Raw genomic sequence first — 18,459 nt, 5'->3', positions numbered from 1 at the left:
AAGTAAATATCATGCTCTGAACCAACAGAAATAATAACATAGCAACATGTGCACGACATCACCCTTCGTGCTTTTACTCTTGTCCTTACCATAAGAAACAACAGAAAAGGCACGGCATCACCCTTCATGCATTAACTCTCTCATAACAAGGCACGACATCACCCTTCGTGCATTATCAATATCAGAATCCGGCACGACATCACCCTTCGTGCTTTATCACTCACTCACAAAATATTGCACCGCATCACCCTTCGTGCTTTACACTCTTCCTCACCCAAACAACAGAAACAACAACAACTCGGCAAGGAAATCATAAATAAACAACCCGTTTCATTATTTAACTTTACTATATAAATCTAAACTTGAGTCAATACTCAACCAATATCTAAAACAGGGAAAAACATAATAAAACTTGTTTAACATGAATAATTAACTAGTTAAAGCATGATAGTACGTATAAATGAATACAACAGTCACAAGTATAAGACTCACTCGCATGCTATGACCCGACAACAATGTATAAATACTCAACACTTCACTTATACGTCGTACTCAACAACTAAATACGTAGAAAATAAGGCAACAACACTTAATCCCTCAAGCTAAGGTTAGTCACAACACTTACCTCAATTCCACGACCAAAATCAAGCCTCAATTACCGTTTTACCTTTCGATTCTACCTCCAATCCACTCGTATCTAGCCACAATTAACTCAATATCAACAATTATTGCTAAGGGAATCAACTACAAATCTACAATGCATAAATTTAGTTTTCCCAAACTTTCGCCCAAAAAGTCAAAAACCGACCCCGTGCCCGCTTGGTCAAAACTCGAGGTTCGAACCAAAACTCATTCACCCACGAGCCCAAATATATAATTAGTTTCGGAATTTGACCCCAAATCGAGATCTAAATCCCAATTATACAAAAATTCCCAATTCTACCCAAATCCCCAATTTCTACCATAAAAACCCTAGATTTTTTGATGAAAATTGATAACATGCAATGGGTAATTGAAAGAAAGTGGTTTAGAATCATATACCAACACTTTGGGAAAGAACTTGTCTCTTGAAAATCGCATCTAGGCCTTCTTGTTTTTTGAAAATATGAAATTATGGAAGACTCCCATTTTTTATTCTGTTTATAAAACATTAGAAAGGCCTTATTCGCGTTTGCGAAAGGCCTATCGCTTTCGCGATGCATTGTGGCCAGAAGGGCCTTCGCGTTCGTGAAGAGTTGCTTGCATTCGCGATGGTCTTTCCCCCTGATCATCACGTTCGCGGGCCTTGGACCGCGTTCGCGAAGAACAACTCAGAGATTCCCCCAGCCACCTCCATTACACTACGCGTTCGCGTATGGTCAGTCGCGTTCGCAAAGAGCAATCCCCTAGTGCTCCGCGTTCGCGACCAAGACCTCGCTTTTGCGTAGAAGAAACCCCTCCCCAGCGCAGCTTGCACTTCGCGTTCGCGAAGCACAAAGCATCAATCATACCAGCAACAATAATACAACAGACTTTTCTAAGTTCAACACATCCCGTAGCCTATCCGAAACTCACCCGAGCCCTCGGGGCATCAAACCAAACATGAACACAAGTCTAAAACATCATACGGACTTGTTTGTGCGATTAAATCGCTAAAATAACACCTAAAAGTATTTAGCATCAAAATCAATGAAATTCTCAAGAACACTTAAAGTTTCTATTTTCTCAACCGAGGGTCAGAATTACGTCATAAAAACTCAATTTCTCACCAAATTTCACATACATGACTTAAATACCATATTAAACCTGTACCGCGATCCGAAACTAAAATACGAGCCTGATACCAACAAGATCAAAGATTATTCAATTTCTAAAAACCATTATATTTTCAATTTAACAATTTTCTTCAAATATTTATTTCTCGGGCTAGGGACCTCGGAATTCAATTCCGGGCATACGCCCAAGTCCCATATTTTATTACGGACCATCCGGAACCGTCAAAATACAGTTCCGGATCCGTTTACTCAAAATATTGACCGAAGTCAACTTAAATCAATTTTAAAGGCAAAACTTAGTATTTTTCTCAAATTTTCACATAAAGGCTTTCCGGAATCGCGCCGGACTGCGCATGCAAATTGAGGAGAAAGAAAATTAGGTTTTGAAGGCCTAGGAACTCCGAATTGGGTTCTAAAATACGAGATGACATTTTGGGTCATCACAATATTAATAATATAAAATTATATATACAGTTATTGCTTCCTTTATATCAATGTATATCATAATAAAAATATTGTATTATTTGTATATCACATTGTATAGCACATCGGACATGTGTATACCATAATAGATATCATAAGTTTATTTTTGTTCTTTGTGTATATAAAAAATTAATTTTCTTTGTATACCAAAATATTATTTACTTGCACAATTATATTTATTATTTTTATATTTTAGAACTTGCTTAAACATGTTATATAAAAAATTTATTTTCCTTTTTTATCAATAATTAATAATTATATTATTTTTATATCACAATGTATAACATAATAATAATGTGTATATCAAAAAATTTATTAAAATTTTATTTTTCTTCTTTGTATAACACATTTCAGATTGAAAATTCAAGTTCAAGACGACTCTACATGTGTATCCTCTATTGTAACCCATGTATAGCTTTATGTACATCATTGATATCTCATGTATATTATGTGTATCTGTGTATATCCATTTGTATTATATATACGATATACAATGTGATATACACGGGCGTCCATAAACAAATTATGTTGTATACACGATATACAAAGTGATATACACAGACGCCTTTAAAAACTTGTATGTGATATACACTATATGCACGATATACAACGTGATATACACATGTCGTAGGTGGATTTTTAGGTCTGATTATTTACCTGAAACCAGTCTAAATCATTTCTAATCTTGCTCAAAGTTTGTATATAGCCTCGTTTAGGTATTTTCAACCAATTTCAATTATACTCACTCATTCAATCCAACCAAAAAAAGAAGAGAGAAGAAATACAAAGTTGAAATATATTTTTTCTCCCTTGGGTTTTGCTAATCTTGCTCAAATTTTGTATATAGCTTCGTTTAGGTATTTTCAACCAATTTCAATCACAACTCATTAAATCCAACCAAAAAAAAAAGAAGAGAGAAGAAAAATAAAGTTAAAATATATTTTTTCTCCATTAGTTTTTGCTTCTGATTCTCTCTGATGTGAGATCAACCTTACCTTTTCATCCCACTGATTTTTTGTGTGCATAATTTAAGAATTTTTGTTAAAAGATGAGAGCAAAAAAGAAGAGATAGAAGAAGAAATACAAGGAGAGAAAGGTGGAGGGAAGCCAAATAAGCATGTAGTTTTTTTTGAGAGAGAATATAAAAGAGAGTAGTTTTTTTAAGATTTGGCTATATAATGCCAATTGTTTGGGGCTATCTTGGGCAGCTGTAAGCACGTGATTTTTGCCCAATATGAGAATTACTCCCAAAAAATCCAAAAATAAAATGATTTTTCTTTGGTGTGCAATTTTGTGATATTTTGTGATATTTTGAATAATTATTTGTATTTGTCTGTGCGTGTTTATTTGATAAATTAATAAAAAATACAAAAATATGTCGCATTTGCATGTAGGATTTAATTCTATAATTGTTACTAATTAAATTTGTTTACAAAAAATGAAAATTACAAAAATAGGCATCTTTTGCATTTTTAGCATTTAATGTCCAAATATACAATTTTATGCTTAATTATTACTTAATTGTGCGTTAATTGTTATTTGGAGTTAATTTGCACTTTTATAACTTAATTTAGTTCTTAATAATAGTTTAAGTATTTTTATAATTTAGTTTTAGAGAAATAAAAGAAGAAAAGAGAGCGAAAATATAAAGAAAGTCGGAATTGGGCCTCGTCTTCGATTTCAAGCCATAGGCCCAAAAAATGGCCCAATCTTCCCTACGACCCAGTCCATTTCGAACTGGGTCGACCCAGTCCATAACCCAAAAGACCCAAACCCCTTTGTCTTACATTTTACAAAACAAAACAAAAATTAAAAGACAAGAAACCCTAACACTAAACCAATCCGCCCCCACCCCTCCTATCTTCTTCTTCTTCTTCCTCAAGCTTTCTCAAGCACACATCCATGGCAGCCCTTCCTCACGCCTCCACCACCTCAACGCACACACACACACATGACATTCTCCATCGTCCCATCGACCCCAACACGAGCAGCCATGGCTGCTTCCCCTTCCCCCCCATTTCCCATTGTCGAAACCAAACGACCATTGGAGTAGCTTCACGTCCGCCATTGTTGCTGCGTTTTCTTCCAGTCGTTGCAGCTGCTACTGCTGTTCCTTCGTCATCCATGGAGGTCCTTCTGCTTCCATCTTCTCAACCTCAAGTCCAAACGACCAAGCTGCTCCGTTCTCCAAAACGCAGCAATGAGAGCTGCTCGAAACCAGCCCAAAAACGAGCTTCATTGTCGCTCCGTCGTGTTGCTGCGTCACTGCGTCTTCAGCTTCACCATTGCTGCTGCTGCTCACGTTTCTGCTCCAGCTGCTTCTCGCCGGGTCTGCCTTCGTCCTCTTCGTCGAGCTCAAGCTTGAGCTCGACATCCATGGACGCCGCTGTTTCTTCTTCATCGAAGCCCAACTCCATCGCGCTACTGCTGCTCCGTTCCAGCTGCTTCTTGCTGCGTTTTTCTTCATCTTTCACCTCAAATGATGCTTGTTTCTTTGTCGTCTTCAAGTCCGTTTATGCCCAAGTTCGTTGGTTTCGTTTAGAGTTCGTTCGATGTTCGTCGTTGGACATTCACGGTTAGTTATTCTAAGTTCTATTACGTCCATAATTTGTTTGATATTTTCAGATTTTGAATTAGCATAAGTTTGCTTTATTTTTCTTATTTTGTTTTAGATAAAAATTGTTAGTTTAATTATATTGTTGTTAGATTTAAGTTGAAGATTTAATTTAATTATTTTCAGTTTGTTTTATTAATTTTAAGAGGATTTAGTTTTAATGTAGAAAGGTGTTAGTTTAAATCGTTTAAATCCGTTGTTTGTTGTTAATATAGATTTAATTCGTATTCATTTTTTGAAGTTGGTTTTAATTTAGTGATTTAATGTGAAGTTATGTTTTGGTTTTAATTTTTGGATCATGCATCTTTGTTATAAGTTTCGTTGGATTTAATTTAAGAAAGATTAGTTGATTATTTGAAGATTAGTGATTTGAATATGTTTATTTGTTTTGTTTAAGTTTAATTCGAAGTTTGAACAAAGTTTGTTTGTTATTGTTATTGAATATTTTCATTCATGTTCATACTTTGTTTGGTTGATCTTGAATCCGAAATTTGTATAGTTTGATTTCTTGTTTACCATTTATGATTATTTCTTGAATTGGTCTCATAATCTTGTTTAAAGTTTAATATAAGAATTGTTTGTTGTAATGTTGTTAGTAGTTGATTTTAAGTTCAATATGATTGAAGTTAGAAATCTAAATATACTTGTTTGTTGTTGTTGTTTAAATCCGAAAATAGGTTTGTTGCTAAAATATTGTTCAATCAAATTTTAGTTGTTCTTTGTTGTTCAATTTGTGTTCATGTGATTTGTTGTTGAAATGTTGTTAAAATCGTGTTCATGTGATATTGTTGTTATGATGTTCATCCATGTTCATATTGTTGTTTGAACATTGTTAGAAATTGATCATATTGTCTATATTTTGGTTAAGTTTGATTAATTGATGTGTTATAGCTGATGGGTAGTTTGGTAAATTTGTAATACGTTCAGGGGTAGTTTGGTAATTTCAGTAAGGTCGGAAGGGGTAGTTTAGGAATTGTACATTTTGAAATTGTTTATTTGAAGCATGGGGGACAAAATGAAATGGGGTGGGTTGTGATATGATTATTTAATATAAAGGGGGGACAAGATTTAAATTAAAGGGGAATCTTGCATTATTTTAAATAAAGCATGGGGGACAAAATATAATGGGGTGGTGTGATATGTTTATTTAATGTAATGGGGATGAGTGGAAAGATAATGGGTTGGGTAGAGAAAAAGTATTGATTTTAATTAATTAAAATGTTTATGGGATGTGTTATATATGTGAAGTCTTGAAGACAAATAAGAAAAACAGAAATACAGAGAGAGAACACATACAGACGAGAAAAAATACACACACAGATAGAGAGAAAAAACGGACAAAGAATAGAAGAGAGAAAAATTCCGAAAAAATATTTAAGCTTTCAAAATAAAAATAAAAGCTAAAAAATCTACTGCTTTCTTTCTTTGTTTGAAATTAGTATTAATGGTTGTTGTTTCATTTAAAGCTTAAAGCTTTTGTTTTTGGGATTACTACTCCACCGGTCTGTTACCGGTTTGTTACTGTTGCTGGGCAGTTGTTGTTGTTGCACTGTTATTACTGTTGCTGATTTTCATCTTCATTTTCTTTTGCTTCCAATATCAGGTACATATCTTTTAAACTCATGTTGTGAAGAGTTTCAACATGGCAAGTAAATGAAGTTTGGAATTATAAGGATGTCTTCTACTCATTTAAATTTTATTAGTTTAAATTTCAGTTTTGTTTTAGTTGGTTAATATAGTATTAAATCAATTAGTAGATTAGTTCTCTTTCTTAATAACTAATGGCTTAGTTATTTTAGGAACGCGATCAACTCATTTCTTTTAATATATGAAATAATGTCAATTTTTTTTTACAAAATATAGAGTTAAGTGTTTGCAAATAATCGCATAGGCAGAGAATAAGAATTGGTTTATTTATCTCAAACTCAATCTTTGTAAACAAATTAACCAAACAATTATAACTTTGGACTAAAAACAAGTATATGAGAAGGATATGGGATTTACAAGCACGAATTGCAACATTTTATGTCAAGGATATGTAGAAATAGAATTCGCATTAAATATAACAATAAAAATTCTTCAGAAACTATTAATTTGTTTATCAAATTAATTCTTTTTCCAGTTTTATATGCGATTCGATTTTTGGATATGTTAATGTTGTATCCACGATAAAAATGGTAGTATTTTTAGTTACATGTTGTTTGTTTCTTTTTCATATCATTAATTCTTTAAAATTTGAATAGTTTTGAGGTATATAATTCATACGCGTAAAATAAGACTTGTAGCAACGCCTAATAAATTTTGAATTCTTTGTCAAGAAATTTGGTGGCATCCCAATCGGTAATTCTCCACGATTCTTACATTTAAAAATAGATGGATGCAATAAACATTTATGGAAAATCTATACTACTATTAAGAATCTTTTGCGTGATTAGGGATGCGTTCGCGTAACCTGATTATATTTCTAAAAGCAATTCGGATTATGCGTTCGCGCAACTTCGAACGAACATTTAATAAAAAGGGGGCTCTTCGGAGAATATCAATATTAATTTCATATAACTCGAGATGTGCGGTTCAATATTTAATTATACAAGAGCGACGAACGTTCTTAATTTTATTTTTAGCACAATTTCGAACTTAAGTCTTTTTTTTTTATATAATAAAAAATTTCGAAAAAAAATAATAATAATTATTATATTATCATTGTGTATACGTACGCGTGACACGATTTTCACGTTAAAAAATATTAATATATAAAACGAATACACGTACGCGTGATTCGATTCGAAGAAGAGTCTTTAATTATAAACAATCTAAATAGAAGCGGTAATAATAAAATCATGCAATAAAAATGTATTTAACAAATCAAAATAATCAAGCCAAATATAATAGTTGAGCGACCGTGCTAGAACCACGGAACTCGGGAATGCCTAACACCTTCTCCCGGGTTAACAGAATTCCTTATCCGGATTTCTGGTTCGCAGAATAATAAACAGAGTCATATTCTCCTCGATTCAGGGATTAAAATTGGTGACTTGGGACGCCTTAAAATTCCCAGGTGGCGACTCTGAAACAAACAAACAAATCCCGTTTCGACTGTCCTTTAATTGGAGAAAACTCCCTTGCACCCTCGCGGGGGCGGAAAAAGGAGGTGCGACACTTAATATTAGGCTAAAAAATTGTCAATTTCTGTTATGTGTTGTTATAGGATGCCAATTTTTCATTTAGAAGTGGTCATTGAAAAATAACCATAGTTTCAAAAGTAATCGAAATTTAGCCACTTTTCATATAAAGATAAATCTGAACGAAAACACTGTTCAAAATTCGAATATTCCAGCATAATATACTGGAGTTCCGTATAATATATCGGTCCAGCATAATATGCTAGAAGTTCATGCACATCTGCTCCAATTTCTAGTATATTATGTTGGAACTTTCCGTGTTGCAGCAAAATAGTGACTAGTTTTCAATGACTTTGCAAACGCTGGCTATTTTTCATTGATCAGTCCGAAAACTGGCTAGCCCGTACTATTTTTACCAAGTTGTCTTTTTTGATAAAATTTATCACACCAAAATCGTAGTTGCGGTTAAAAAAAATAAAGAAATATGAGAAATTTTATTGTGTACGAGATACAACTACTACATGGCCGAAATAAGTTGTACGAGTCTCCTTTCATCTTTCGCCAAGTAGACTTTTGGGTCCCACATTCAGTAATATTTACCTAGTCCTAGCCTGCCCTATTACTACTCTCTTTCTTTCTTTATTTCTAAAGCTATTACTGTCTCCTTGCCGAATTTCTTACCAATTACCTCAAACACAATCCTACCACGTGAGCCAAAGTCCCCAGCAGGATTTCCCTCCCTCCTCACACTCATTCTTCAAACTATCTTATTCCTTTTCTTTTTCTATTATTCTTTTAATCTATCGGTCCTTCTGCTATAAAAAAAGAAATCCTTATTTTTTTTATTATAATCTTCTCTTTATAAATCTAAGGACGATAAATTGTTTTGATGTATTTGACTGTGCTAGTTAAATAATATATGTTTTTCATATATTAATCTGTATTGGATATCATTGATTTAGAATGAATCTGAAATAAGAACAAGTGAACGATATACTTACCAGGATGTGTTTATGGCCGATGTTTATTGCTGGGTTTTATGAAATAGTACAAAATCCAATTGTTTGTTAAGGTTAATAGTGTTTTTACCTTTCCGTTTCTTTCTCGTTATTTTTTTGTTTTTAAGAGTTGAGTGACTTTCAAAAAGGGAGAAATTGCTTGAGAGACTGAGAAGATAAATTCTTTTTAAAGTGGTGAGAAATATTGAGTTTTTGTGAATGAAAACATTCAACTAGTAATTTGTAAGGAAAATGAACAGGGAGATACAACAGTAAAAAAAAATAACATAGAGATTCAGCAGAAAAAGAGAAAGGAAAGAATGATATGGCAAAGTAATATATGGCGGGTCCCATAATTCCAAATGTCAATCATTAACACCCTCACACAAGTGTGACATGGCATATCTCACACATCGTAAAATTAGCCAAGAAATATGGTCAAATTTGCCGTGTACTATTTGAAATTGAGCAACTTTGTACTCTGGTACACTTTTGGTCAAATGTTATTGGCGGTACTAAGGGAAATAGATTTATTTTCGCCCTTAAATAATCATATAAATCATAGTTAGAAGTTGAGTGGTATATTTGCAAATGTAGTGCAGCATTGTAATACAGGGATTATTTGTTGTTGGATATCTGATTTGTTGATTAAAGAAATTAGTTTTGAAGATCATGAGGGTGTTTTGTCATTTTTTGGTTTAATTTATGTAATGTGTGCTTATTGCACATTTTATAATGCATAAAATAATACATAAATTCTCACATAACTTATGTATATACCATATAAATCAAAATTGAAACCAAACAACAAGACAATATTGGATTTTATATATCATGATTAGTTCCTCCTATCAACTAACAAACGTGCTATTGCTCGACTGTTTTCTTTTTAGTTTTTTCTTTTTCTTTCATTTTATTGCTCGAGTATGGATCATCTTGGTTACATATCCTGCGTCTTTTCTTGAAATACCTTGTTAGGATCACAGTTTTTGCCTTTGAATTAAGAAATCATGCTTCCTTGCGTAAACAAAAATAATAGTAATACTATTCTACTATTAGTGAGCAGGCCTATTATGTACTCAGAGGTTAAGATCATTTCCAAGACTGCACCATTTCTTGCACCAAATCCAAATTTGGTGCAAGAAATGGTGTTTTTTTGCTCCAATGTAACAATAAATCTTGCACCATTATAGAGCATGAATAGTGTTGCACCAAATTTCATCACTCCAAATTTGATTTATTATTATTTTATTCAATTTTTTTATTTTTTGATTTTTAATTTATCATATATTGTGTATATAATTAATTTTTATATTAAGATCTTTATAATTTTAATTTTATATCCTATTTTTTGATATATTAATTTTTGTATATATTATATTTATATAAAACTATAAGTTAATTTATTATTATAATAGTATAAAAAGAGATATAACCATTTATCAATGATTTCACTTTTAGTTGATTTATCCTTTAAAATAATTTTGTAATAAATGATTATATAAGTGGTGAATGTGAATTATATATAATGAATATGGAAAAAAGAAAAAAAATAGTATTAGTTTGAAGGAAATAAAAAATGAAAAGTAAATAGAAGATAATAATATAATATAGAAGAGAGAAGATTTGGTGTAGAAAATGGTGTAATGATTGGAGTAAATTTGGTGTTACACCATTTTAGTGTGAAATTTGATATTAGGGTTGGAGATGGCCTAAGATACATAAATCTTCTGCCTCTAGATTAATCAGGCCAATTAGGCAATTACAAATGCTTTCTCTTTCCCAGTTTGACTGAAGTTGATGCTGTATGGTAGTTAATCATCATGAGACAGGTTGTTTGAGTAGTGATTGTCATTTGGCACTTCTTCTACACTCATAGGTCCACAATAAAACTGTGTTACATGTAGGCCTCGTTTGTTTGCTCTTAATACAAGTTTGAATCTTAATCATTCAGATCTTAGATATTAAGTTCGTTTGTTATTAAAGTCTGAATCTTAATTATTTAAATCTTAATCATTAAGTGTATTTATTTTTTTACTTCACAACCACTTAATGAGTCTTAATATGTCTGTATGGTTAAGATCTATAACAAAGACTTAATTTCATTAAGATACTATCAACCGTATTAATTATCGTTTTCCACCACCGCCTACTATTATCAACTATCAGTCTATCACCATGCCACGCACCACCACCATACTCAACCACCATCACTACCACCAGGGGCGGACCTATGCTAGGGGGTGGGGGGTCACTGGCACCCGTTAGCCTCGATAAAAATATTGTGTATATATATTAATACAGGGAGGACCCCTCTAAATATTTTATGCGGCCCCGTCAGTCACAAAGACTGGACAGAAGACTTGGTTTGTGGGAGTAGCTACCCTTTTTTGCTTAACGACCCAGGTTCTAATCTGGGGTTCAGAAATCCATATTATTTTATTTTTACTTTTTAAAATTGAATGATTATTTAATTACTTATTTACTTTATTACTTAGTATCCATCTGAAAGTCTTAAACACTAAAACAAACCCTCTCTGCTTCAATTTCAACTTTCCTTTCCAACTTTCCGTCATTCACTTCTTCATTTCTTTGCATCCCTTTGAATTCGAATCAATCCCTTATTAGGTGAGGGAGCCTCTTCTTCAAATCTGTGATTATTTGAGTAAGTTTTTCTTCTTTTTACAAATATTGCTTTTTTGATTTTTGTGATTTTGACCTAAATTAGCAATTGACCCAGATTGATTATGACTTATGGGCAGATTTATTGACTTACGTTCTTCCCCAATCAAAATATCCCTAATTATTTTATCTTAATACATTAATTTCATAGGTATTTGAAGATTTGTGCTAATGCTATTTGAAATATTGTTTTAGTGAAGTGAAGTGGACGATTTGAAACCAAGTTGTATTTGGAATCGAGGAATGCCGACAGTCACCATGAATTAAGTAATTGTAGGGACATTGAGATCGATGAAGTCATGGAGGCAATGCGTAAGATGAGAAGGGGCAGAGCTACCGGGCCAGACGAAATTCCGGTTGAACTGTGGAGGTGTGTGGGTAGAGCAGGCTTGGAATGGCTTACTGCATTGTTTAGTGTTATATTCAAGACTAATAGAATGCCTGAAGAGTGGAGGTGGAGTACAATGGTCCCGTTGTATAAGAACAAAGGTGATGTCCAGAGCTGTAACAACTATAGGGGCATCAAATTACTAAGTCATACCATGAAAGTTTGGGAGAGAGTGGTAGAAATGAGAGTGCGAAGGACGGTGTCTATTTCAGACAACCAGTTCGGGTTCATGCCGGGACGATCTACCACAGAAGCTATCCACCTTATTAGGAGGATGGTGGAACAGTACAGAGATAAGAAGAAGGATCTCCACATGGTGTTTATTGATCTGGAGAAAGCGTACGATAAGGTTCCTAGGAAGGTCTTATGGAGCTGCTTAGAGGATAAAGGGGTCCCGAGTAACTATATTAGGGTGATTAAAGACATGTATGATGGAGCTAAGACTCGGGTTAGGACAGTAGGAGGCGACTCTGAACACTTTCCAGTTATTACGGGGTTGCACCAAGGGTCTGCGCTCAGCCCATTCCTATTTGCCCTGGTGATGGATGCACTGACTCATCATATTCAAGGGGAGGTTCCATGGTGCATGCTATTTGCTGATGACATTATTCTAATTGACGAGACAAGAGGCGGCGTCAACGAGAGGCTAGAGATTTGGAGACATGCTCTTGAGTCTAAAGGTTTCAAGTTGAGTAGGACGAAGACGGAATACCTCGAGTGCAAATTTGGAGTTGAGCCGACGGAAGCGGGAGTTGAAGTGAGGCTTGACTCTCAAGTCATTCCCAAGAAAGGTAGTTTCAAGTACCTTGGATCGGTTATTCAGGGGATCGGGGAGATTGACGAGGATGTCACACACCGTATAGGGGTGGGGTGGATGAAGTGGAGGTTAGCGTCGGGAGTCTTGTGTGACAAGAAAGTGCCACCGTTACTAAAAGGTAAGTTTTATAGAGCAGTGGTTAGGCCTGCCATGTTGTATGGAACTGAATGTTGGCCGGTAAAGAACTCACACACCCAGAAGATGAAAGTAGCAGAGATGAGGATGTTGAGGTGGATGTGCGGGCATACAAGGATGGATAAGATTAGGAATGCAGATATTCGAGAGAAGGTGGGTGTGGCCCCCATGGAGGACAAGATGCGGGAAGTAAGACTCAGATGGTTCGGGCACATTCAGAGGAGGAGCACTGATGCACCGGTGAGGAGGTGTGAGCGACTGGCTGTAGTGGGCACGCGGAGAGGTAGAGGGAGACCTAAGAATTATTGGGGAGAGGTGATCAGACAGGACATGGCGCGACTTAGGATTACTGAGGACATGACCCTTGATAGGGAATTATGGAGGTCGAGCATTAAGGTTGTAGGTTAGGGGAGAGTGTGAATATTTCTACAGCACAATAGAGGGAGACTATCTAGTTAGGAGTTAGACTAGGAATGTCATTGGTCGTCTATTGATGCAGGGCTTTACCTTCTAGTTGTACTATACCAGCCATCTATTTCGTATTTCGTATTTCGTATCCTGTATTTCATATTTCATATCTCTTATATATTGTTGTTATTTTTATTACGCATTTTTATGGTACTAATATATCATCTCCTATTGCTTTTTTGAGCCGAGGGTCTCCTGGAAATACCCTCTCTACCCTTCGGGGTAGGGGTAAGGTCTGCGTACATATTACCCTCCCCAGACCCCACTTGTGGGATTATACTAGGTCGTCGTCGTCGTTGTTGTTGTTACATTAATTTCATAGGTATTTGAAGATTTGTGCTAATGCTATTTGAAATATTGTTTTAGTTAAGTGAAGTGAAGTGAAATATTTGAAAATATTATTTCTATTTTAGTATTAATATAAGGAGTGTGATTAATCATATTAAAAATGTTATTTTGCTTGGCATTGTTGCTTTGTAGGAAGTTCTGTTGATGTGAATTGAGATGGACATATTTTTGACGAGGTTTAATTCATCTCCACCAAGTTCTAGTTTTAGAGACAATTTCTCCTATCTTGTAGAGGAGTTTGACGTGAAATCACTTAACACTGACCCCGGAGAGAGAATATCCATTAGATATAGCTCTAGAATACAGGATGAAATGAGAAGACACTACATCCAAAGAGGGCCTTGCCAACCAGTTGATCACAAATTTCCTAAAGCTTTATTTGGGAAGAAAATGCGCCAATTTAGTCCGGGTTGGTTTAAAGGTTCGCATTCTAGATGGTTAGAGTATAGTGTGAAGAAAGATGCCGCATTTTGTTTATGTTGTTATTTATTCAAAAATGATTACGTTCATGGAAGCACAAGTGACTCTTTCACAAAAACCGGCTTTAAGGCTTGGAATAAAGGAATCGAAAGACTTGGTCTACATGTTGGTGAAGTAAATAATCTCCACCATAAGTGTTTCAACAATATGCTAGACTTGTCAAATCAATCTCAATCAATTCAAGCTGATTTTGAAAAGCAATCTGATCAACAAAAAACTGAATATCTAATTCGTTTAAATGTCTCAATCGATGTTGCAAGGTTTCTTTTGAACTTTGGATTGTCTTTTCGTGGTCACGATGAAAGTGAATCATCAACAAACAAAGGCCTTTTTCTAGGGCTTTTGGAATGGCTTGGAAATAGTCTTCCAGATATAGATAGAATTATATTAAAACATGCTCCAAAAAATGATATGATGACTTCGCCAAAAATTCAAAAGGATATTGTGAGTGCTTGTGCACAAGAGACCGTGAAAGCTATAATTGATGACTTGGATGGAGATTATTTTGGGATATTAGTTGATGAGTCCAAGGATATTTCACATCATGAACAAATGGCCCTCAATTTGCGGTATATTGACAAAAAAGGCCAAGTGAACGAGCTATTTATTAGCCTTGTTCGTGTTAGTGATACATCTGCAAAGTCGTTGAAAGAAGCAGTACTTTCTTTGCTAATAAAACACTCATTAAGTCCATCCAAAATACGTGGACAAGGCTATGATGGGGCTAGTGATATGCAGGGAAAGATGAATGGTCTTAAAGCTTTAATTTTGCAAGAAACTCCATCGGCATATTCAGCTCATTGTTTTGCACATCAATTACAGTTGACGCTTGTAGCTGTTGCTAAAAAACACAAGGAGTTAGAGACTTTCTTTGCTATAGTTACTAACGTGTTGAATGTAATTGGAGTTTCTTTTAAGCGTAGAGATCAACTTCGGGATCATCAAACAGAATTGTTGGAGCAATTGTTGGAGAGTGGTGAAGTTCAAAGTGGAAAATGATTAAATCAAGAGCGAGGGCTTCAAAGGCCAGGTGACACTCGTTGGGGATCACATTGTAAAATATTAGATAACTTTGTTATTTTATTTTCTTCTATTGTTCATGTGTTTGGGGTGATTGAATGTGACAGTGATGTTAATGATAAGTTGCAAGACGAAACTTTTTTCAGTAAAATTAAAGTATTTGAATTTGTTTTCTTGCTTCACTTAATGTTGAAAGTGTTGATAATGTCAAACGAGTTGAGCAAAGCTTTACAGAAGAAAGATCAAGATATTGTCAATGCCATGATATTTCTTGATATCACAAAGGAATGGTTGCAAGAAATGAGAGATAAAGGACGTGAACCATTGATGGATGAAGTATATTTATTTTGTGCAAAACATGATATTTTGGTGCCTAAGATGGAAGAATTCTATATTCCTGGAAAGTCGAAGCGTAGGCTTCTAGTGTTACTTATTCACATCACTTACGTGTTGAACTTTTTTATACCGTGATTGATTTGCAACTTCTGGAGCTTAATAGTTGTTTTGATGTTGTGAGTAGTAACCTGCTTCTTGGTATGGCTAGCTTGAATCCGATTAATTCATTTGCTAATTTTGATAAGGAAAGAATAATAACATTGGCCAAGCATTATCCCGATGAGTTTGGTGAATTGAAGTTTCGAGATCTTAGTCGCCAACTTGACACTTTCATATGGCACATGCAACATGGTGACCCTAGGTTCTCTGATTTGAAAGGAATTGGTGATTTGACAAAAGCATTGGTTGAGGCAAATCTTGTGGATACTTATTCACTTGTTTATTTGCTTGTGAAGTTGACTTTAATTTTACCTGTCGCAACTGCAACGGTGGAAAGAGCACTCTCATCCATGAAGTACATCAAAGATGAATTGTGTAGTAGTATTAGTGATGCATTTTTAAATAATTGTTTAGTTTGTTACTTTGAGAAGGAAGTATTTGTAAATATAAGCAATGATGCTATTATTGACCGTTTTCAAAACATGAAAGCGCGTCGAGTTCAACTATAAGTGGACAATGTACTTTTGTTATATTAGTATCAAGTTAATGGTATTTGATAATATTGATGTTTTTATTTTGATGATAAATTATCATAGTCATTTCAAAGAGTTACACCCGAACTTTATCGCTGGTGATTGACATACTAAAGATAATGGTGCCCCCGTTATGCTTAAATCCTGAGTTCGCCTCTGACTACCACCACCAAGCCGCCACCATTATTGACAACTACCACCTACCATCCCCACTATTCCCGCCACTATTATTTTCAACCACAACCACAAACTCATCAACCTCAACTACCACAACTAACCAACCCATCACCATTAACAACATAGCCCGATACTGCCCACCATTATAAACTACCACCACCTTCCTCAATCACAACTACCATCACCACCCACTATTATTAATTATTACCACCCATGACCCACCATCACCATCCTCAACCATAATCGCCATCATTATCAATTACCACTAGCTACTATACAGAACCACCACCATCAATCAAAACTACCACCAGTCGCCTCTAGTCGGCATTCACAAGCACCACTGTTAGTCATTACCATCATTAACTGTCATAATTTAATATATATATATATATATATATATATATATATATATATATATATATATATATATATATATATATATTATTGACAGAATATTAGATTAATTAGTATTTTATTTGAATTTATGTTTATTGATTTTCAAATCAAAATAAATTTTATATATTCAGATGTTAAAAACACAAACAATTTTAATCAAGTAGTATTCAAATCTTAGTACACATCTTAATATTCAAATGTGTATTCAGCAAGGGCGGCCAGAGGGTAAAACCACTAAAGCGGTATTTTTAGGCCCCATAATTTTGGGGGCCCCAATTTTTGTTTCCCAATTCTTATTTGATGTCCAATATTTAATTTGGGACAATGATTAATTCAAATTCATACCGTGTAAAATCCATTAAAGTGGGAACTGTTCCTTATAAGAGATCTTTTTCTGAAACCGAATATTTCCGATTAAAGAAGGAGATATGCTATCCATTCCACAACAACTCTTCTTGTGAGGCCCCAAATCTTTTGAAGAAAATATTAAGTATTTCAAAGTAGAAAAGTAAAATATTTTATATAAAAAAGGATTACATTAATCATTAGAAAATATATAATACACTTTTAAACTCTATTTTTTTCCTCAGGTTTTCATCATTGCAACGAGTATATTGAAACCTCAAAAAGTTCTTTTAGTACAAAGTTATCAACTTCTTGAATCATGTTCTATTACTTAAGATCATACTGCACATGAGAGACTAAATGGTTTTATGCGAAAAATTTCAAATAATTTTATTCTCAAAAAACTAGAAAAATCTACTTCAACTAAAAATATATATGATTGTTTTAAAAGGGCCTCACATCAAAGTTTGACTTTAGGCCACCAAGCTTATTGAGCAGCCCCTGGGATTCAGATTCAGATGTCTTAATCTTAATGCACATATTCAGATGTGTATTTAAATTCATACGTCTTAATCTTTAAAAAAAATAAAACATATGAGTGCGTAGTTGTTTATGGGTGCGAATGTGTGCAATGACTGATTAGAAGGAGCACGTCAATTGTCCCAATTTATGTAATAGTATTTTGGCACAGAGTTTATAAAAGAATGTACTTTTAAAATTTGTGGTGAAAAATAAGGTATTGATATTTGTGTGATTATAAATTATTTTATTAAGCGTAAACAAATATTTTAGTGTTAAATTTTTACTAAATATAGAATGATAGTATTCTTTTTTGTATTGACTGAAAAGGTAAAGTATCACATGAACTGGGACGGTGATAGATTTATATTTTAGAGGTTCCACGGGTAGTAATACATCCTAATTACACCCGTTTGACAGGAGATGATTTATATATATAAACTAACCGTTACAAAGTCCCTACTTCAAGACATATTTTTACGGGAGCACGTTAAGACAAATGGAAAATTAGTGTAATATAAGAAGAAAGGTTTTGTAAAGAGACGGTTTGCGGGAATTTGCATACAAGCCCCACCCATAACATATTACAACAACAATAATATATTTCGTGTATTCCTTTATTGTGAGATCGGTAAAAAGTAAAAGATTATTTTTAAAAGACCCTCATCTCAAAAATAAATTCAAC

General features: G+C 34.1%; 2 protein-coding genes across 2 annotated transcripts; both read left to right on the top strand.

Annotated features, from left to right (window-relative positions):
• The first annotated feature begins 13,965 nt into the window (after positions 1 to 13,965).
• Positions 13,966 to 15,288, top strand: LOC104217278 (uncharacterized). Its single transcript, XM_009767471.1, has one exon. The coding sequence runs from the start codon at positions 13,966 to 13,968 to the stop codon at positions 15,286 to 15,288; it is 1,323 nt and encodes a 440-aa protein (XP_009765773.1).
• Positions 15,285 to 16,313, top strand: LOC138882825 (uncharacterized). Its single transcript, XM_070163458.1, has 3 exons — positions 15,285 to 15,319; positions 15,417 to 15,645; positions 15,801 to 16,313. The coding sequence occupies exons 1-3, from the start codon at positions 15,285 to 15,287 to the stop codon at positions 16,311 to 16,313; spliced, it is 777 nt and encodes a 258-aa protein (XP_070019559.1).
• The last annotated feature ends 2,146 nt before the right edge of the window (positions 16,314 to 18,459 follow it).

This window comes from Nicotiana sylvestris, chromosome 12 (genome assembly GCF_000393655.2).
Source record: "Nicotiana sylvestris chromosome 12, ASM39365v2, whole genome shotgun sequence".
Lineage (NCBI taxonomy): Eukaryota > Viridiplantae > Streptophyta > Magnoliopsida > Solanales > Solanaceae > Nicotiana > Nicotiana sylvestris.
The sequence above is the reverse complement of the archived record's forward strand: the minus strand, read 5'-3'. Positions and strand labels throughout refer to the sequence as shown.

Excerpts from the sequence above, each read along its gene's own strand:
- LOC104217278 (XM_009767471.1), top strand. The coding sequence starts at position 13,966 with ATGGACATATTTTTGACGAGGTTTAATTCATCTCCACCAAGTTCTAGT.
- LOC138882825 (XM_070163458.1), top strand. The coding sequence starts at position 15,285 with ATGATTAAATCAAGAGCGAGGGCTTCAAAGGCCAG. Across the intron at positions 15,320-15,416 it reads GCGAGGGCTTCAAAGGCCAG|TGATGTTAATGATAAGTTGC; the intron begins GTGACACTCGTT and ends TGAATGTGACAG. Across the intron at positions 15,646-15,800 it reads GTGAACCATTGATGGATGAA|CTTAATAGTTGTTTTGATGT; the intron begins GTATATTTATTT and ends CAACTTCTGGAG.